This window comes from Balaenoptera musculus, chromosome 2 (genome assembly GCF_009873245.2).
Source record: "Balaenoptera musculus isolate JJ_BM4_2016_0621 chromosome 2, mBalMus1.pri.v3, whole genome shotgun sequence".
Lineage (NCBI taxonomy): Eukaryota > Metazoa > Chordata > Mammalia > Artiodactyla > Balaenopteridae > Balaenoptera > Balaenoptera musculus.
The window spans coordinates 134,292,238-134,314,606 of record NC_045786.1 but is presented as its reverse complement, the minus strand read 5'-3'; the positions used below and the strand labels follow the sequence as shown (position 1 = coordinate 134,314,606).

Here is a 22,369-nt window from a genome sequence, read left to right as displayed (position 1 = left end):
ACAACTGGAACAAGTTCCAGTTAATATTTATTATGAAATATTGCAAGTATGAAAAGTATTGAGTTGGCCAAAAATTTTGTTCGGGTTTTTCTGTAAAGCTGCCCCCTCCTGTTTTTATAGGGCTCAGAGCTAAGAATGGTTTTTATATTTTCAAATAGTTGGAAAAAAATCAAAAGGATAATATTTCCTGGTGCCAGGAAATTATATGAAATTCAAATTCCTATATTTGTAGATAAAGTTTTATTGAACCCCAGCCATGCTCATACAGTCACACATTACATATGGCTGCTTTTGTGCTACGATGGCAGACACTGACAGGGACCATGTGGCTCGCCACACCGAAATTATCTATTATGGAAAAGGTTTGCCAAACCCTGATCTAGGGTATTGCATCTTCCCCTTTGATCAGTCATGGAGTGGGTGAGATTTTTTTTGGCAACATGGCAAACCCTAAGGATCACATAGGCTGAGACAAATAAGAGAAGAAGGGATGATTTCTTTGTTCTAGGCCATGCAATGATGAACATGCTCTGTTACACAGTGACCAATTCCGGAAAAAATTAAAATATTCTCTTTTTGTTGTTGGAAATGAAAAGAATATCACTTAATTTTATACGAAAAAACACATATTTCTACCGAAAATATTTTCAGTCAATAGATTACTGATTGGAGGAATTTCAATTTAAAAAGTCAGTACTGTTTGCAGCCACTGAAATGTTCCTAATTGGGCATACTGATACTTGAAATTCCTCCTGTTTTTAAGGTTTCATCCATGTTTCACTATTAACACTAAACTGAATTCCACAAGTATTTACTGAATGCCTAGTCTGTGCCAAGTACCATGTTAGGCTCTGGGGTTACAGTGGTGAATGAAAACAGATATAATCCCTGCCCAAATGGAATTCACAGTCTAGTACAGAAGCCGGCAAATGTTAAAGGGCCATAATATTTTTTGGCTTTGTCACCCATAAGGTCTCTGTAGCAACTACTCAGGTCTGCCATTGTAGCAGAATTGCCCCTGTAGTTTGCCCACCCCTGACAGTGGGAGAACCAAGTATTACGCAAATGTATGTAAAACCTCTTGTCATAGGAATTTTACAGGTGGGGCATGAGAGCTATGAGAGAACCTAAGAGGGAGAGAGACTTGAGCTAGTGAAGGAACCGGTAGAGGTCTCTGGAGAACGGGAAATGGAGCTGAGATGTAAGGGAGGATTTCTGGATTCCCTTACTCCACTTGTTTCTGCTCCTGGAGCACTGGCACCACATGGGCTTTGGAGGAAGGTGGACCTGGGATCAAATCTCAGCTCTGCTTCTTACATGTTATTTAACTTCCACTCTTCTGTTGCCCTGGTTAAATATGAATGCTAACTAACAGGAATAATAAATAATGCCTCAGACACAAATTAGGCACTGAGATCCCTGAAATTTTCTGCCTTCCTGAGGAGATAATAGTCACCCTGTCCCCTTGAATTACTTGAACATCTCTGAGGCACCTCTCAGCTCTTGGATATTTCCCGTTGAAAGTCTTCTGTTACTGACGGACTTCTAGAGAAGCCCTTGATCTCTTCCAGCTTAACAGCCCTCTCCTGCCCTCTTGTGGACACAATGTGTCACTGTGGCCCTGCAGGTCCTGGTGCTCTCCTTCAGGGTCACTGCACTAGCTGTATTAGCATATTGAATACCTTTGAGCCCGGTACTAGAGCACATGACCAGTTACTGAGTCGAACAAGACCAGTCCCTGAAACTGGTCATACACTGTGAGAAGCAGACAAGTGAAGAGATGATTAGAATATGGTGGATTCCTTCTAGTGAGTGGCTATGGAGGGTAAAGAGGCACCTCTCAATCTTGTGGGGTGTTGGGAATATATAGGGATGTCTTCCTGAAGGAGCAGCTGACATAAGCTGGCCAGGAACAGTAATAGCGTGGCTGAGTGGAGATCTGCTGGGGGTACCAGTTGGCAAGAGTGGGGGATAGGCTTGGCCGAATGTGAAATGCCGGACTTCATCGTGAAAACTAAAATTGTTACTTTTTGCTTTAACATTCTTTCTTGTAAATTAAAGGTAAATAAGTTAATTCTTGGTGTATACCTAAACCAAATAGTAACTGTGTACAGATTATTTTTAAACAAGTATTAAAAATAATTTTGTTTTAAAATTCCAAAAATCCCTATTATACCATGTATAACTTAGGTTACAGATAATTTGTGTGCTAATCAAATATTTTAACTTGATATGTGCTCTACAGAAGACTTTTTTAGGCCAAGAGATATTTTTAGAGAAAGATCAAAAAATTCGTGTAACACTCTTTTAAAGCTATCTTTTTGTTATTGTGATGAAAAGGACTTGATATAATTTATTTTGATCATTTAATTCTGGAAAAGAACCTAGTTATTGAAGCAGAATCAAAATTTCCATAAGAAATACTTTAAAAAATCATTCGCTCAGAAAATTTCAAAAGATCTCTTCGAAAAATTAAGATCTGAACTAGGAAGAGAGTTTAGACCACGGTTTTCAAACATTAGAGTCACCTGGAGGAAGTTTTAAAAATACCTCTGCTCAGCCCGACCAATTCACCCTGAGTCTCTGGGGGTGAGACCCTGGCGTGTTTTTAGAACTCTCTCCAGCTGGCTCCATTGTGCAGCCAAGTCTTGAAAACTAGCTGTTTTAGACAAATATATAACAATGTAATTGTTATATTTATCAATTGACCCAAATTAAGAAAATATTTTAACTTTTATATTACCTATCCAGTGCTAGTTAGCAAAGTAATTACTATACACTGTAGCAGCCAGAGTAGTAATACAGTACAAGGATCTAAGACAAAACAAAGCTGAGCTAGAAAAAGCGTTGTTTTTGTGTATTTTTAATGACCATTTTAACAAATTATTTAGTAACATTAGCAACCACAGTTGCTATGAATTGTTCTAGTCTTGTTCTTAAGGAAGCAAATTAAAAATGCAAATATGTATTAAGTATTCCTGAAATTCCTTGCATTTGAGGCCTTGTAATCATATTACTTGCACGATTTCTCCTTTTGCATACACATTTTTCTGCTAGAAGAGGACATTGGAGGGAAAAATAATTATTAAAATGACTCCAAATGTACTGCAACAAAAAGACAGTCCTGGTAATCAGATGCATGATCCCTCAGCACCATCCCCCCCCCACGCCCCCGCCCATTATACAATCGTCCAGTTGAGGATTCTTGGGGCAATTTAAAATTGTAACTACATAAACCTATATAAGATACATATAGAATTTTTACATTTTATTTATTCCTACAGAAAATAAGAAGAAACAGAGTCCTATCAAAAGAATCCGTCTCCCAGTGGTTGAATGTACTATGAAAAAAACATCAACGAAGAAAAACTAACAAAATAAAGGATACAACTGCTGTGAATTTAAAAGGTACAAAACTACAGAAAAAGTGAGTGCATTTTCTTTTATATTTTGCAACTGTCAATGGAAGCCTTAAAAGTTTGAGATTTAACAAACTCATGCAACCCTCACCAATGAGCAGAAAAGGGAAATAACCTTGTAAAAATACAAATGGATAAACAGGGTCAGATTATTAAGTGCAAAAATCTTATTTTGCTCCCAATAATGAGTCTCCTGAAGACTTTGGAGCATAAAAATCACAGCACAAGTATTAACAACCAACCACAGGAAAACTTTATATACTGTATATATTCTGTATTTTGTTAAATCTAAGAAGCCATCAATTGAGATATCACAATATGACAAAAATTGTCTCAGGATTCATAAAATATGGCACATGCATATATCCTCAAAAATGAGATATGGGGGAGGGAAGTATATTTATTCATTTGGGAAAGAGACACTCATCTTACTACTTAACATTTTGAATTATTTCCACAATTAGTGTGGCAAATACAATTAAATGCCAGATATTTGAGATTTTTTTGTAGTTAATCGTTTTATTATCATTTTTCTTTACAGGAACAGGAATAACCTGAAGATGTCTTCAACCAAACTACCTAAAACAAAAGACCTGTTATATAAATTATGCTCTATTTTTGTAATAGATCAAAATACTGTATTGGTGAAAATAAATAGATAACAAAAAACAACATACTTGATTTCCATGTTTGCTATCAGACCCCACAAATACATTTGACTTTACAATTCAGTATACTTGAAAAACAAACTGAAACACAACAGGCATGCACAATTATGCCAATGCTAAGGATTTCAGATTATACTTGTTACAGTTTTTCTTAATAAAAATGGGAACAACACATTGCTAGGTACACAGAAACATGATTTTGCACAAAAGAATAGCTAAATTGTTGCAAGAGGCAAGTGCTTCCTAATAGGCTTCTAGTGTAATATAACCGTGTGCTTTAAGTGTATGGTGTGTTATACTATGTAATGGAGAATTATGGTATTTTGTATTTTCCATCAAACCACAAAATCTGTTAAGTCAAAAAAAGAAAACAAACAACAAACCCCCCATAACATTAGGTGTACTGACAATCATATTGCCATGTATGACAGAAGAGTACTAATACATTTTTTAATTTCTTTACTTCTTTTTATTAAGAACACTTCTTAGGTTTTTTTGGAATTTTGCATTCAGTGTCCATTGGCTCCTTCTGAGAGTATCCGTGAAGGTTCGGTAAATTTTGCGGTGAACAAGTAAAAAAGGGCCGGTGTGGGTACCAATGCCAAAAGGGGTAAATCTTGCTCGAGTTTATCCACTCTGGAAATGGAGATTATTCCATAGGCATGAAGTAACCAGTGGCTGAAGAGAACAATGAGTCTTTTCTTTCTGACCAGAAGATCATAGCAGTTCTACATAATTTTATAAAAGAAAGAAAAGAGAAATACAGATTATTGGGCTGAATTGGCTAGATAATTTATTACATTTTACTTTAAAACATATTATTGTCACACAAAATCATAACCTCAGAATCATAGGGACCTAAGAAATCACCCAGTCTTGCTACTACACTTCACAGATGAGGAAACTGAGGCTTCCTACAGTCAGCACTCAGCGGCAGCACCAAGACGGGAGCCCAGGTCTCTCAGTTCTGGTCTACGCCACCATTCGACCCTGGAAACACTACAGCTTCTTCTGAAAGATCGGAACTGGAAGGGGAACGCCGCATTATGTGCCTTCTTCCTGCCCTGATCCACAGCAGCTGAGTCTACCGGTGGGAAGGAGGAGGTACATACACCCAACTTCCTTACCTCTAGCATTCCTAGAGTCTGCTGCCTGGATACTTAGAAGGGAGCAGAAATGACATGTGACTACTCTGATTTCCCTTTTATCTTTAATACTGCTCTACAATATACAGGAATTGGAAGGACCAAATTATCATAAAAGTAATATCTAAATGTGCTAATGAACACGCTAAAATGTAATTTGCAACTGGTTACTTAACAACTTTCCCTCATTAAATGGCTCATCAGCTCACCTAGAGCTTGACTGTCTTTTCCTGACTTGAATCCCTATTTCTGATTCATGTATAGAGTGCTAATTGAAGTACATGAATGTTTTATATATGGGGGATTCCCAGCAGCAGAGAAACAAATATGATTCAAGCTAATCGAACTTTCCATAGTAACTATGGATAATAAACAAAAATTCAAAAACTTCGTTTTATTCAAATATCCAATCATTTCCCCCCGACATTTCCCTAGTTGATAAAAGTGCCAAAACTAATTTGCTTATCTTTAATCATACTGCAAAGCTGATTAAAGATTACCAAGGAGAAATGGGAGTAGAATACAAATGGAAGCATTTGAAAAATCACCATAAAAATACTGTCTGGTTCCTCTACTGCTAGTCTACCTAGAAGTCACTTTGATTTCTAGGTGGTTTGTTCCCCCCTCTCATTCTTTCACTAAGGTCATAGAAACAGGAGCTTCAAGAGCAACCACTCCAAAATAGTTAACAACTTTCTCTGGGGTGAACTTTTTTATGTTAAGAATTATAAGAAAGCACATATCAACTGTAGTGGGTGGTTGAAAACAGTGCATATGCACTAGATTAGCAAGCAAAGGATGGAAGAGTACTAAGACATGTTACACTTTTACTCCTTTAGAGTTCACTCTCTAAGAGTTCTAACAGTGGCCTTCCACGCACAAAAAGGATATCTCAAGATAGGAACAGCATCGGAACTAATGTAAGTGTTAATGATATTTCCAAATCACCAAAGTATTACAGATATTAGAGGGCAAAAGTAGACATCCGTAATCAAGAAAATAAAATTAGGGACAAAACATAGAAGGGTATGGAATGTACACTGTAATTATTGATGACTGTTAGTGTTCACTGCAAAAAAAAAAGCCTAGAATTAGTTCTATATAAAATAAAGCATTTTTATGTTTCCTTCAAATTAGTGTTAATAAGGTTCAACATTTCAATAATTATACATTTTCTATGTGGATAAATGATGTGAAATGAGTTTTTTCTCTAACATGCTGGAGTTAAACCTGACTACTTCACTAATTTCCCAAGCAAATATTGTCTAGTATACAACTTTTCATTAACTAATGAGCCAAAAGCTACTGAGTGGCATCGTTTAGCCAAGGATTACTAAAACAATCAGTTGTAACATATCGTATCATATGCACTATTCTCCTATTCAGTTGTCAAATCTATAAAAACAAAAAGTCTTTAACAAAGGAAAAAAGATGTCCTACCTCTATTTCGGAAGCCGACATGTACACAGCCAGAGTAACCAAAGATAATACTAATATAATGTATGGGAAGGCATAGTCTGAAAGACAAACATCGGTATTATGCTGAAAATTAAATTTTCTGAATAAACCATCAAAAAAATTCAAACAGTATAATTCTTTCCGTAGACAAAAACCTTCTCAACCAGTCTTGGGAGAGAGTGAAGCCCTAATGCTCTAAGGCAGGGGTCAGCAAACTTTTTCTGTAAAGGGCCAGGTAGTGAATACTTCTGGCTCCGTGGGCCACGCAGTTTATGTCTCAGTCACCTAAGTCCGCAGTTGCAGTGGGAAAGCAGCCAGACCGTACAGAAGATGGATGTGCTTGTGTTCCAGTAAAACGCACTTTGTAAGTTTGTAAGTGATAACTTATTTATAAGTTATTCAGACAATAAACTTCAAATTTCATGTAATTGTCACATGTCAAGAAATACTACTCTTCTTTTGATTTTTTTCCCCAACAGTTAAAAAATGTAAAACTATCATTGGCCCAGCTTTGAAGACCCCTGCCTGAAGGCTTCCACTGCTGTAAAGAATTAACTTCTCTCCTGTGCATCTGGCATGATACTAGTTATGTATCAAACTTGGGAGAATTGGGAAAATAATTACTCAATTTTCTGTGTTTTGTGGTCCAGATGGGGAACTTCAGTTGAGAAAGGCTATATATAAGAGTAATTCAGCTTTAATTAAAAGGTCATATACCAATAAACCTCAAAGGCTAAATGGATCATTCAGTCTCTTAATGTCAAATTTCTAGACAGTTCTACTTCAAATACAGTACAGTAAAATAATACTTTAAGTGAAATTTTTTCTTAAAAATACCACCTCTTAAAATGTTTTAAATTTATAGCTCACTAAAACAAATGGACAAATTGAGAAAGATACCTTGAATTATTTTTTATACAATTATCTTAAAACAATTAACTTCAGTTACTAAAACTATTAATCATTCTACAATACAATACAATGCAGTGGAACCCATCTGGAACATTTTCAAATGTTAATTAAGGATATGGCAGCCAGAATCTCTGAATTATCTATACAGGCCTGATTCCAATTACTAAATAACTGACAATGATTAGGTCCTAACCAGCCATTCAGAAGAATCCCAATTAACTTATAAATAGCTAAACAATGTTGCTAATGATAGTAAGAACTGGTAGAGAAAGAGCTGGTAGTAAAAAGGAGAAAGAGGAAATTTCCAACAAGCCCCAAACTTGTGGGGAGTAGAGGGAGGTTCTGGGCTCAAAGCAGGATTTAGAGTGGTTCTTACTCTAGGGTCTAAAACAATGTAATATTTTGAGCAACTAGGTCTGGGGGTAGTGCCTGGAAATCTTCATTTTAGTTCTGCTGGTGGTTCAGAGGAAGATCACACTTAAAAACTGGCTTCAGTAATACTTCCAAGCAAGTAAAAGTTTGTCATTGACATCTTCCTAATTACCCCAGTGTCTCTCTCCCTAGACCCTGGTATCTTGAGCTACCAGAAGCCTCTTGGTGCTCTACTTTGCTCAGACTTGCTATATTCCCTTGTCATGGACTAAATGTTTGCGACCCCACCCCCCCAAATTCTTATGTTGAAATCCTAACCCCCAATGTGATGCTATTAGTAGGTGGGGGGGGGCCTTTGGGGTGATTAGGTCATGAGGGTGGAGCCCTCATGAATGGGATTCGTGCCCTTATAAAAGAGACCTCAAAGACCTCTTCCCTCTTCTGCTATGTGAGGACACTGAAGGAAGACAGCCATCAATGAACCAAGACACGAGTCCTCACCAGACTCCAAATCTGCTGGTGCCTTTTTTCAACACCATAAAATTATGAGTTGGTATGATACCCTCTGTGACTAATCTCAGCAGATTGCACAAGTTTATACTTAGTGCAAATAAACAATAACTCCTTGATCCTCCTATGAATGTGCTTTGAGTGGAGGCTTGTTAACAAAATGATCCAAAGACTTTCAGTGTGGGAAAAGGCATTTTCCATATAGGCAGCTACAACATAGGAAGCAATGCTGTCTGGCAGTCTCCTTAGGTTAACTTTCCAAACCTTTCCCTGCTTTCCACAGCTTTTCCCTTTTCTCCATTTCATAACCAAGAGGTTCTATATAATAGCACCAGCGGCAGTCTAGGACACAGGGATTTGAGGGCTGGCAATTCTTAAATCTTTAAGCCTAGTCAGCTCTCCCAAGCTTGTCTAGGATAAATGACTACCTGTGCTCTTTTGAATATTCCATGAATACCTAAAACTGAATTCACTTCTCACCAACCTATTTGCTTATTCTAACATTCATTATTCATACATTCACTAGTTACTAAGTCAGAAAGCTCCTTTATCGTATTCTCCTCCCATTTCCTCAACCCCTATATTTAATTAGTTACCTAGCTTAGTTAACTCTGTCTTTGAAATAGTTCTTCTTTCCCAATGTTTCTCTGCTTTAGGTCAGACAGTCAGGCCCGGCTTACAGCAGTCATCTCTTAACTGATCCCCCAGGTTCTCTTCCCTGCCAATCCATCTTCCACACTGCTACCAAGTTATCTTTCTAAAATGCAAATCTAGTCATGTCACTCTTCCTCCTGAAATCCTTTTAAGAGCAGGTCTCTAGTCCCTGGAGCAAGAATAGCAACCTCAAATGCCTACAGAGGTCATCCAGGAGAATGACTGAAGTGGGCCAAATCCAAGAAAATAGGAAATGGTAGGAGCTAAGAAAAACTATAGATTTTCAAACACTATGCAGGCCAAAAGAAACAATACATCTGTAAAACCAGAATATGAGGGATAACAGACCCCTGACTAGTCTCCAATTTCTTCTTCCCGTGGCCTTATCCTCAGCTCCACCCTCCTAACTTTGAATCAAATTCATTACTAAGCTACATTATTTGCACAGTGATGCCATCTTGCCCAGTTCCTTCAGGCCAGAAGCTTGCCCTCTGTACCCAGGCAGGCTCCATATAAAGATGGTATCCAACATCCTTGCAATGTTCAACGTCACACGTTCAAAAAGTCCCTCACTATGTTCTCTCAGCTACTTATAGCTTTCCTAGTAGTATATGAGCTCTTTAACACCAACTTTCTCTCATTCTTCTTTCGAGTCACAGATCAGTCTAAATGGTTGCTGAATAAATGAATGGATATATTAAAAAAATATATTGAGGATTTTTCACTATATCTAAAAGTCTTTCATAAAGGAATTTAGAAAACTAAGACTTAATGGTAAACAGTATATATTATCATGAGTAATTTCCATCTATTATATGTAAAAACCATCTATTATATCAAGAGTAATTTCCATCTATTACATGTTTTTTAATTTATACTCAGGTTTTAAAAATCTTCCTATTGATGTTGTGAGCTTCAAATACAAAGTATTCTCTAAACAGAAATCAGTTTTGATAAAGAATGATGATATGTTTTAGCAAATATATATACTATGGTTTATTTTCAAGAATAAAAAACAAAAACCAAACTACAGAAAAAGGTCCAAAATTATACTCAGAGAAAATATTGTTTATCACATATAGTAAATATATTTCATTGACTTTACCCAACAAACTTACATAAAAGGCCTCCACCAACTGCCTGAAGCACGGTTAAAATTGGGAAGAAGTAAAGTGCAGCATAAATACTTTTAAATCGATCAGATTTCCCTAACCCGCAGGCAATCTTCTTTACCAGAAGAGGTCGGAGCAGCATCATTAATACCAAGCAGAATGCATAATAGATAAATACAATGGTGTATCTGGAAAATAAAATAAACAATTATAACATCAAAAATATGTTTTAAAATGTATTTTTATCATTGATCATTTTCAAATCAAAGATCCTGAAAAAGGTTTAAAAAGTCTATCCATCGAATATTCAGATTGGTGGAGGGTTCACCAAAAAGACTCCCATAATACCACTGCAAAGTGGATGCTGAGTCCTTTCCGGTAGGCAGTTTGGAAATATGTATCAAAAATCCTAAAATGTTTATATCCTTTAATTAAAAAATTTTACTTGTAGAAATTTATCAAAGGGAAACAATCGGGTATACACAAAAAACCTGACGAACAAGCATTTTTATTGAATCACACAATAAAGAAAACTCAGGAAGAAAATAAATATTCAACAATAGGAAGTTGGTTAAATTTTAGAGTATATTTATGCTGGAATACTATGCAGACATTAAATATCCAGTTATGAAAGAAATGTTAACAACAAAAGCAACTGTGCCTCATACATTAAGTGACAAGAACAGGCTACAAAATGGCATGTGCATAGAATAACCTTAATATTCTTTAAAAAAATAATAAAAATTAAAAAGAATAAAAATAAAATAAAAATTAAAAGTGCAGCTGGAAAGACATTTTTAGCAGTGATCATCTTAAGAAATGGAATTACAGATTATTTTATTTGGGGTATGCCTTTTCTGTTTTCCAAATATCCTATAATGTAATTTTTACAATCAGAAAAAAAGTTGCAAAAAGATCTCTGTATCAGCAGACTATAGTTTCTAGTTCCTTATTTTGAATAATTACATTTCTATGCACATAGTTCTAACTTCCTTTTCATGAGGATTTTCAAATTATTTTTTACTATCTTATACGCAAACCCTCTCCCTTGCAGGGGAGAGTCAAGGGAAGCACAGGAGTTGTTTCAAATAACTGACCACGTGCCTCTTCTCCACAAAGCTTAATGATACCGGGTCGCTGTGCTCTCATGATGCTTTTAGGTCCAGCCCTGTACCATACTGCATTATTTCAAGCCTCACTTCTTGGATGATGAGTTTTGTCTTCTTAGGCTACCTCTTACCAATATCAAAACAAAATAAAAGCTGTCTATTCCTTCAGCTTGTAGTTCCTTAAGAGCTCCAAAAAGACTATTATTTTAATCAGAAGGAAACCATCATGTGCTACCTGTCCTAAAGACCTGGGAAACTAGCTTTTGGAAGCAGATACCTGTTTCCCGCCCCTGCTCTCCACCAGAAGACCTCATCCTCTACCTCCCCCCACCATCCATGCCCCTCATATGCACATAGGATAAATCTGACAAGCTAAAGCTAAGTTTTGTTACAACAGTAATTACTGCTCATTGTCAATAACTCAAAAGTTTTAGTAAACATTACCTTTTGCAGTAAGTTTCCAATGATAGAAGCTTGCATGTTTTTCCATATCTTATCTAATTAATTTCCCCTCAAAACTATAATTATCAGTAAAAGTATTCTGATATTTTTCAATTTGTAAGGAATTTATATATACCAATGGAGAAGATATCCTCCACTAGTCAATGGAATAGTGTTCCAAAGGTTTCTGTTAATACTGAGCCATTACTTTTGGTTGACTTACAAAAGAAAAAAATCATTATGACTTTGGTAGTCCTACAGCTTGCAGAAATGTTTAGCCCCAGTCTAGCCATATATGTAAGTTTAAATGGTTATGTAAAGTAACATGTATGAATTCAAATGCTAGTATTGTAAAATCTTCTCATACTTTTAATAAAACATTGTTTTGTATAATTAATAAAACAAGGCAGACAGTCCATTCCACAGTGACTATTGGTGAAGCTGCTAAGAAAAAAAAAAAATACCTACTTAATTCAAAGATGGTGAACAGATGGAAAATGTCCTAATTAATGAAGTTGTGTGATGAGTCTGACTGAGTGCTGTGACAAGGCTCTGAGGCCATACCCAACTCAGCAGGACAAGTGCTGTGATAAATTAGAAGTGGCTGTTATGACTGCAGAATGAGGGCTGTGAGTACCTATTTGCCATCTCTGTTCTCATGTTTTTTGACCCTCCTACTACAGGATTTACAGATATTATAAAAAACACTATAGATGTGAATAGCAGTAAATGAGTCTGATTTTGTTTTAAATAAGATGGTTATACATCTTATTTAAATATAATATCTGATTCAGTAATTAACTTCTCTAAATAGGACCAGGTTGTTCTGCAAGTCCCCAGGACAGTATGTGACAAGAGAATAATCAAAGCTGAGGGTTATAGCTCTATGAAATCAACAAAGAAGATAGTATCAGTCTTTTAGATACAATTTATATATATAAATATGTCTGGTTGTCTCTGTATATATATATAAATAATTTGCAGGACTTAAAAGGTAGGCAGGTGGAAAAGATTTTTATAGCTCTATATCTGGATCTCGTTTTTTGTTTTGTTGTTGCTTTTTTTTTCTACTTTTTTTTTGGATCTCGTTTTTTGCAAAGTATCTTTTTATATACATGCATGTTTGTTTTTGACACTTAGTACTATTAAGAAATGCACAAAAAGTACTATTTTGTTGAGCATATTACATAATGGTAACTTGCTACAACTATGAGAATATAAATACCAGACTCTTCTATTATACATTTACTGAGAAAAACACATCAGAATGAACACTAATTCACAGAAATTCTAAAAATGTAGGCCTGGGTAATATTATACAGAATCTTATGAATTTGATATTTTTAAAACAAAACATCCTGGTGAAAATCACAAACATTTATTTGGAAAAAACAAAAACAAAAAGAAAGAACATTAAGCCAAGCCCTCTAATAATAATGCCAGCTACTTGTAAGTGCTTCCTGTATGTAAGGCATTTATTTAAGTCACCTTATAAGGTATCATTATTCCCATTTTTACCAACAGGAAAGCCAAGGTTATAAGAGGCTCTTAACATGTTCAAGTTAACAGCTGACAGACCCGGGATTGAAACTCAAGCCTGTTTTTAGCTCCAAAGCCTATACTACTTCCTGTATGTCAGATATTTCTTCTCTGTTGTATAAGAAAAAGGTTTTCCTTATAATTCCCTTTTTAAGAAACAGATATAGCTTATTTTAGAAGTGCTCAGACATACGTCAACATCAACACAAAAATACTTTCACTTCTATTATACTAAGATGTATTTCTATTTCCTCCTCTCAGACTATGTATCACTTAAAAGAAGAAAATCATTTCTGTATATCTCCCCCAGTGCCTAGGAGCCATTTCACAAGGCTCAATCTGCTTAAATGAATGAAATCTATAATCATCATTTTTTAAAAAATGATCTTACGTCTAAATAAATACTTACAGTGGGTAGACAGCTTCATGAGTACAGTGCACTGTGGTAACATAATCTGGACTTGGATTGTAAAGCATGGTGTACCAATCAGAAAGCATCAATACTCGACATGAATGGATATAAAGCACACCGACTGGATCGCTCACAAGTAAGGTGATGATAGCTGCCATAGTGCATTCAAATAATGCAGTGATGTGTTGGAAAAGGGCACTGGAACTAGTAAAACAAAGGAGGCACAATCACCAGAAAATTCTCAGCATGTTAAGTGGCTTTTAATAAAACCTGTGTATGCTTCAAAATATGTATTCTAAAAAGGAGTTTTAACTGATAAATCCTGAAACAAAAAAATCTTCTAAATAGGTAAGAAAAGCCAAGCACATATGAAAACTACTTGAGAAGGATTTAACCTTGTTTACTAAAAAGAGATAAATACTCATCCCAGATAACACTGTGCCAATATTGTCTAAATGTGTAGAAGAGCAGAAATTAGATCTACCTTTATCTTCAGTAACTCGCCAAATTATTAAAAATGTCTTAAAGTTATCTATGCATCATTTTAAATTATCTTAAACATTAAAAGTACATAAAAGATTATATGTAATACATATTAGTTATAAAATATAATCAACATTGTAAGCTCACCACCTAACCCAATAACTAAAACATTAACAACTTACATCTACCTGTTCCTCCCCATTCCACATTCCTGTCTCTCCCCTAGAAATAACCATTATACTAAATGTTCTTTATCAGTTTTTCTAAACAGTTTTTATTCCAACTGTATTTATACTTCAAAACCACTATTTAGTTTTGCTTATTTTTCAACATGATAAAGTGAGGTAAGCTTTCTGAGATTTTTCTTTCCACTCAAAATTACATTTCCAAGATTCATTCATGGTTTTGCTTATACCTGAAGTTCAGTCGTTTTCACTGCTGTATAATATTCCATTGTGTGATCTTTCCATTATTTATCCATTCTGCTTTGTTAGTAAAATGTGTTGCAAATGTCTTCCTCTCAGTTTGTGGGTTGAATTTTCATTTTCTTTCTGATGTCTTTTTATGAACAGATGTTCTAAATTTTAATATAGTTGCCTTTATCAATTTTTAAATTTCTGGTTAGCAGATTCTCACTCTAAGAAAAATATTATCCTATATTTTCTTCTAAAAGTTTTAAGGTTTTGCTTTTCATGTTTCAATCTTTAACTCAGAAGAGATTTCTGTGCCTAAGTTAGGATATAACTTTAGCTTTTCCCATTTGGATATCCAACTGTCCCAGCAGCAGCATTTTATTGAATAGTTACTCTGTTCTCTCCACTAAGCTGCCATGCCACTTCTGCCATATAAAGTCTCCTATATAACCGGCCTGTTTCTAGGTTCTCTATTTTGTTCCTGGGGTCCATTTATCTATCCCTGAGACAACAGAATATGACAATAATTCTTGATATTACATACATTCTTTTACTTTTTCAGTGGTCTTGGTCATTCTTGGGCCTTTGAACTTCCATATAAATTAGAGAATTAGCTTGTCAAGTTCCACAGTATAAATCCAATGTAGCTTAGCTACCTTGGTCTTGGCTACCTCACAGTACTGTGATTCTGTAAATGAAATATAGGGAGGTAATTGATTTTATATACTTAGCTTACAGCCAGCCTCTTCACTAGACTCTCATTATTTATGATTGCTTCTCTATAGATGCTTTTGAGTTTTCTATTTGAACAATGTTCCAGTTACCTATCACTGCACAGCAAACTACCCTAAAACTCAGTGGCTTGAAACAACCACCACTGATTATTTCTCACTGTTCTGTGGTTTGACTGGGCTCATCTGAAAGAATGAAAAACAAATTCACAGAATTGCTTCCTAGGAAGCAAAACACATCCCAAGCAGAATAAATAAAAAGAAATTCACATTATAATTAAGCTGCAGAATACCAAAGATAAAAGAGCAGCTGGTCAGCAGCCCCCCGTGTGCTCACAGCTGACAGCCAGCACCTACTCCAGCATATGAGTTACTCATTTTGAACACCACAGCCCAGTCCAGCCTCTAGATGGGTGCATCCCAACTCAACATCACGTGGAACAGAAAGGACTACCCAGTTGCTATCGGCAGTTAACCTCCGGCTACCCTCCCAACCCTACTGCCTGGTTTGTCACTCTGGCCCCAGCTCAGGGTGGGTTTGCTTGTTTTCTGAAAAAGAAGAGTTCTCGGAGATCCCCCCTTATTCCTGTGAGACCAGCAATGTCTTAAACAGTATGTCTCTTCCAGACTTTAGTTATTTCATGCAGGAGGGTGACCTGGAGCTCCTGATTAGCCCATGGTGTTGGAAGCAGAACTCCTGTGCCATTTTACACAGATGAAGACACTAAATATGTAAGTAAACGTGTACACTTTCATATTATATAATCCAATCTTTTGCTTCCTTACAGAATTCATATTTTTAGAGGCAAAATCCCCACCTCATTATTTCTTGCCATGACTTTCGCAACCTTCTTACCGGCCTCCTCTTCTCATCATGCTCCCTTTCAATCCATCTGCAGTCAACTATGTCATCTTTACAAAATGGAATCTGCTTTTAAAACTCCCCTTATTAAACGACTTCAGTGGATCCCATCTGCCTTTCAGGAAAAATACTTCCTACCAGCCTTATCTCCCACACCTCCTGCCCTTACGAAATTACTTTGTTTCCTCGCTGCTCCCTTCATCCCAGCATGCTTCATGCGCCACCTCAAAACACGTCACCTATCTGGCAAATGGTGTATCCTTCCAGATCGGCTCTGGGGTTGTCCCCAGGTCTTAGGAGTATTTCCTAAGACTCCCCCAGCCCCAAACCTCTTTATGTCTTGGTCTCATTTAGTCCCTATTTCTCATGGCACCCTCAGCTCTCACTTCTTGGTTATGCTGTGCTCTTCCTTGGCTCTAGACTTCTGCACATCTTTTTCCTACTGTCTGACTCTTTCTTCAGTTCCTCTCTCAAAAACTACTCATTTTTCAAAGTTCAACTTAAAGTCAGTGTTTTCTCCTGTGACACCACCCTATTTTGAGAGGACAGAATTGACTTCTCCCCTCTTTAAGCTAGCCTGAAAACTCTGTGCACACCTCTACTACCGCCCCTCACGTACACTGTGATGGTCTGTCTGCCTCATCCACCGCGACTGTGAGCATCCACGTTTTCATCACCTCTGAATCCCACAACCTAGCAGAGCACCTGGCACATTGCAAACGTCCCTAAAGATTGTTGCATGAGTACATTTGGAAAGCTATAAATTACATAAAAACAAATTACAGAAGAGGCACAGCTTCTGGCTTCATTACATAAAAACATGCAATTTCTGCCTATCTCTGCCCTGGCCTCAAAGAAAAACAAATTTAATACTAAACTTTGGGGAAAGCAATCAGGCCAGAAAGGGAAGTTTTGATTAGTGTCTAGCCCATGCATTCTCAATGGGCACCAGCACTCCCAAGGGGACAAGAATGGATCCTTGGGTATAAAATAATACTACACTTTTTATATATAAAGCACATGTATACATAAACTATATAAACCAATAAACAATATATCTGTGATATTAAAATTTTACGGGGTAGGTGGAATTGGGGGAAAAAAGGTATCTAAAAAGCTTCTTTAAGGAGGAAAGAATGAAAAAAAGGTCGAGAAACATGAGTCTAGCCTCAGACAGCTAGGCCCCTGCTTCCTTGATTTTAAGTGCAATGTCTCAGGAAAATGCAAGAGATAGTCCTTGTCTTTCTTGCTACCAATTTCCTAGGCAAAGCATAGATATGCAACCTCCTTTTTAAACCTACCTCCTTTCCTGCCTAAGCACTGATCACACCTCTGCTTTACCCCCAAACCAAGGCTCTACCCTCTGCTCTAAAATTCTGTCTCAAAACACATCTGATGTTTTAGTTCAAATGCATTTGGTGAGGTACATCCATTAAACCCACCCCTTCTCCACTCTGGGCTGAGAAGTTCCAAATGAGCAATTATTCTATTTTAGCTCTGTTAATCACATCTCTTTTCTAGCCCTCACCTCTCATCATTCTATAACAGAAATTAAAAGCAGGATGAGAGTTGCTTTAAAAATTTTTTTTAAATAGAGTCTTCTGAAAAATAATGAATGCTCTTCCAATGTAAATAATCACTGTGGACTTATTAGGTAGATCCAGAAAAGTACTGATTCTACTTCCACCTGACCTTCTTTTCACTTCCGTTCCTACCACTGGCCATCACTATTTCTTGGACAACAGCTTTCTAATATGTCTCACCACTCATCTGCCCTCCACAGAAGTTATCTTCCTAAAACATACATCCAAGATGCTGTTTCTCTAAACCAAAACCTTCACCAATAAATCATTCACTCGGCAAATACTAAGTGAGTATCTACCATGCGCCAGCGGCTGTGCTGGTCTCTGGAGATTTCATAGAGAACACCAGCGATGGCCACTGCCCTCATGGAGCCTATGGTCAGGGGTGGGAAAGAACATTAAATGAGGAGGCAAACATAACTACAAATTGTGTTGACTGCTAAATACAAAGCAAAAACAACAACAAAATGAGAGTGCTATTAAAAAAGAAAATTAACGGGGACAGACCTACATTAGATTGGGTCAGGGGAGGCCTCTCCGAGTCGGTGTAATTTAACCTGAGATCTGAAGGAAGAAAAGGCAGCTAGGTAAAAAGTTGCAGGGAGAAGAGAGTATTTCAGGCAGAGAAGAGTTTGGGGAAAGGGACAGGACTTAAAGCAGGAAAGATGCTGAGATGTCAGAGGAACCAACAGCCAGGATGGCTGAAATGTACTACAGTAGAATCTGGTTCCTCATTCCCAGTGGGATAAGGTTCACATCATCACCAAGAACTTTCACATTCTGGCCTCAACCCCCTTTCCCACCCTCCTTTTTACTACCTTTCTCTCATATGCAATCCACACTTTGAACACCAACTACTTCCATTCCCACCCACAAGAGATCACGTTTCATGTCTCCCTGCCAGTGTTCATGCTGTTGCCTCTGCCTAAAATGTTCCTTTTTTGAAGTGTTTCAGGTGCCACCAGGCACAATTTATCTCTTCCATTCTTTGTGATTCCAGAGCATTTTGTTTATAAAGCTTTTATATACTTTTTGTTTACATACTTTTAAGACTGATTTGTATTATAATTAGTTATGTATACATTTGTCTTCTCTACAAGAGTATGACTTTAAACCACATCAGTTATTTTTGTATCTCCTTCCCTGATCTTTTCAACATAAAACACAATGCTCAGTAAATTTTTTGGATTTGTTTTAGTATGAATTTTCATAATTAGGTTGCAGCTATAACATTTTAACTACATTATACTAGATTACTAGTATTAAGTTGCAAAGTATTTGTTTTAGAACAATAAACAGTTTGTAATCATAGCCAAGTCTTTGTAGAAAACCAATAAAGATAATTAAGAAATAAAAATATAAATAAAATACTCCCTCAGCATCACTCAGAGTAAAACAGACAAAGGATATTTCCCTTAATATTTACTGAGGCATGCCCTAGCATTAAGTTTCCTTGCCACAGTCAAAAGTAATCAGAAGATAAAGGAAAAACAGGTTTGCCACTTTTACAAAAACATAAGTATAATTACTTGATAAGGTCTTCTAAATGATAGCTATTCCAACATCAGTCCACCCAGGTACATTCATAGAAAGTACTAACCTCTTTTTCCCTGAGTACCATTCAATGAAGAACCAATGTAAAACAAGAGGAAGCATAGCCATAAATCCAAGATAGAGCCAATCATAAAGTTCTGGAGACTCTGTGCAAGGCTGACAATATTTCTGTGCATTTGTTCTCTGTCCTCTTGGACACACCTATGATATATAAGAACAGTATTTTATGTACATATATTATCCTAGAACATTAACAACCCCAAAAAATCATTCAATAAGACATCACATTTCAGTTTAAACATCTGTTTACATGTGCATCTTTTAAAAATAAAAGAGAAAGCATAAGTAAAATAAAAAGCAATCTACACTGTATTTGCTATACCTGTATAATGTTATTAAAAGACTCTTTATTAAGTTACTAAAATAGTTGACTAATATTACATGAAAAACCTAGTTATTAACACCATATAAAAATTGCAGAGAAATGCTCTGGCGTTGTAATGCTAAATTATTGTCCAAGTCACTTTTCTATATTAATAAAAAGTAATTAGAAATTATAAAACTATCAAATTAAAAAACTTAATAACTGTGACCGTCAAGATGTATTATAGGTATATAATCAATATGACAACACAAATAAGGATTTTATTAATGCCTCCATATTCTTTTACAAGTTGAATACATTGAAGAAAAAAGTTATTCTACATGTGACAATATTTCAGAAGCAAAAAGATTTTACAAATGAAATAACATACAAATGTTAAGACTTACCCCACATTCTCCATATATTTCAGTTGAGCCATTTTTAAATAACAGGGTCTTCCCACAATAAAGTCCAAGGCATGCTGGTTGAATATCGACAGCTTTTTAAAAACAAATGCCAGTATAGTAACATCTTTTGTGATTATAAAAAATAAGGTAATAAGAGCTGAAACATTTGGCAGAAATATCTCAACACACTTTCAATTAAAAAATATGTATTAGACAAAAGTCTTGATGCATTTATTTAAAGTTTTCCTTTTACACTGTGACACTACTGAAGGTTACACGGAACCTTATTGCTAATACTGTTCCTTAAGATTAAGGTCCTCAACCAGCAGAGCGGACTTTATGCCCACAACTCAAAGCCTAACTTGGTACATCTCCAATGGCTCCAGCCAGCCATTCCCCTTGATTAGATGGTCTAGACTTTTGAATTTCCTTTTTTTTTTTTTTTAACTAGAGGACTAAAAGAGGATCGATACTTTTTATTTTGCCCAGTCAGGACATTAAGTGCGAGCATACACACGAAATCTATTATCACCTTCCTTCATGACAGAACACCCTTTAATACCAGAAAAGCAGAAAGGACATAAGTTCAGAATAAAGGGAAGGCCTTTAAAGTAAATACATTCACCTTACAAGAAGCTTGTAAAATTATCCTAACTTTGGTCATTTTTGTAGAGGACAAGTGAAGATTTCATCAAGGCTGTCACTGGGCCTCTGACCAATACTTAGGAACCACTGCATTAGAATCAACCCTCTGATCTCAAGGCTTGGACAACATAAAAAGCAGCTCTGTTTAACCAAAAAACTCAGGGCCTACAGATTGTCTTTGACCTCATCTACAGGGAGAAACTATCGAAGGAGTTTTTTTCATCAGTGACAGCTGATTCCCTTCAATCACTGATTCATTCATTCAGTACACATGCATTAAGTGTCTGATTCCACTGGTGAAGGGCCCCTAAAGATCTGCAGAGGAACATGACAGCGTCCCTACCCTCAAAGAACCTACAGCCTAGTGTGGAATAAATCCAAAACAACTGTGGTCAGATGTGAATTAACCTGGGAAATTATGCATTTTATGGCTATTCTTGAACAATCATTTCCCAAATTCTTCATGAATTCACAATCTAGAGACTGCCTGATCCACAATACTTTCTTCTTTCAAATTCAAGTAGACTTTTTTTCTTTCTCCTTGTGCTGAAGAGAAAAACAGAAATGGCGCTGACTAAAATGCCTCAAGTTTAATATGTTCACTTTTATAAAATTTCTGACTTTTAAAAAAACCCATGGGCTTCTTTACCTTACTTGGCACTTATTTTTAAACCAGTTGTAATCACAACGTTCTAAACTAAGAGACGGAAACGAGTTGTTTCAGATTTTTTGAGAAGGCAGAAGGTAAAGAATTGGAAACCTTCTATACCGGTTTTGCATCTAGCAGATGCATAATAAATACATTTGAGTGTAAATAATCTAAAATTTCTCAAAATCCAAGGCCTGAAAACCGGTATGATAAACTGAACGCAACAGCTTACCGTCGACCAAAATAACCCTAGCTCCCACTGTACGCTCACTTTCCCCTTTCATTTCCTTTAGTAAAGGAGGTCTAGATTTTTTACTTTTTTGCAACCGTCATGCCCCTTTGTGAAGGGCCCCCCAAACTTAACGTTTGATGCTGAAGCAGGACACAACAGTTAAGCTGCAATTAGTTTCTGCTTCCTTTCCTGTTTTCCTGCACTTACGCCCGCGCTTTAAATTGTCAAGTCAACCCTCAGGAAAGTTAAACAAAGGGACCGAAGCAAAGGGACTGAGGTGACATTTTGAACAAACAGCAAAGGCCTGGCCTTTTCCCCCAGTACGCAGCCGGCGTCCCCTCTGCAGTTGGTCTCCCCGCTGCAGCTTGTCTGGAGCAGAGACTAACCCTATCCCACCTCGGCCCAGCCAAGAGCGGCTGGGAGCAAGGGACAAGGATTCGCCGCTATCCGGAGGCCACCCGCTGTGGCCGAGCCCAGAGCTGGGAGCGTAGGGAAGAAGCAGAGACTAGGATAAATGCTTCCCGGGACCTCGACAACCACTCACCCATCGGCAGCTTGTAGGTTTCCTTGGAGAGGTTCGTGGATCAGCCGACCCGGCCGCAGCGCCCGGACATCCGGGCCAAAGCCGCCTCGACGGCTCCGCCTCCTGGTAACCCGGGCAACCGCTCCGAAGCCCCGCCCCGCCTCGCGCTCCC

General features: G+C 36.9%; 2 protein-coding genes across 5 annotated transcripts in view; one reads left to right on the top strand and one right to left on the bottom strand.

The window, feature by feature from the left end:
• The window catches only part of CCDC175 (coiled-coil domain containing 175), a 69,568-nt gene extending 66,170 nt beyond the window's left edge, over positions 1 to 3,398 (top strand). The window contains exon 20 of the mRNA XM_036842728.1: positions 3,285 to 3,398. Coding sequence (XP_036698623.1) covers positions 3,285 to 3,373 — 89 coding nt within the window. The 3' untranslated portion in view covers positions 3,374 to 3,398. The remainder of the gene's footprint in view (positions 1 to 3,284) is intronic.
• Positions 2,867 to 22,357, bottom strand: LOC118890220 (JNK1/MAPK8 associated membrane protein). 4 transcript variants are annotated; one of them, XM_036842725.1, is made up of 7 exons: positions 22,219 to 22,357; positions 20,149 to 20,272; positions 19,424 to 19,578; positions 13,749 to 13,955; positions 10,257 to 10,438; positions 6,673 to 6,749; positions 2,867 to 4,815 (listed from the first exon to the last, which is right to left on the bottom strand). In XM_036842725.1, the coding sequence occupies exons 3-7, from the start codon at positions 19,483 to 19,485 to the stop codon at positions 4,597 to 4,599; spliced, it is 747 nt and encodes a 248-aa protein (XP_036698620.1). In that variant the 5' UTR covers positions 19,486 to 19,578; positions 20,149 to 20,272; positions 22,219 to 22,357; the 3' UTR covers positions 2,867 to 4,596. The 4 variants fall into 4 exon arrangements, with proteins under 4 accessions (XP_036698620.1, XP_036698621.1, XP_036698618.1 ...); XM_036842726.1 differs by lacking the exon at positions 22,219 to 22,357 and adding an exon at positions 21,675 to 22,199 and having other exon boundaries at positions 20,149 to 20,240; XM_036842723.1 differs by having other exon boundaries at positions 3,816 to 4,815; positions 20,149 to 20,240; positions 22,219 to 22,352.
• Between the last annotated feature and the right edge of the window lie 12 nt (positions 22,358 to 22,369).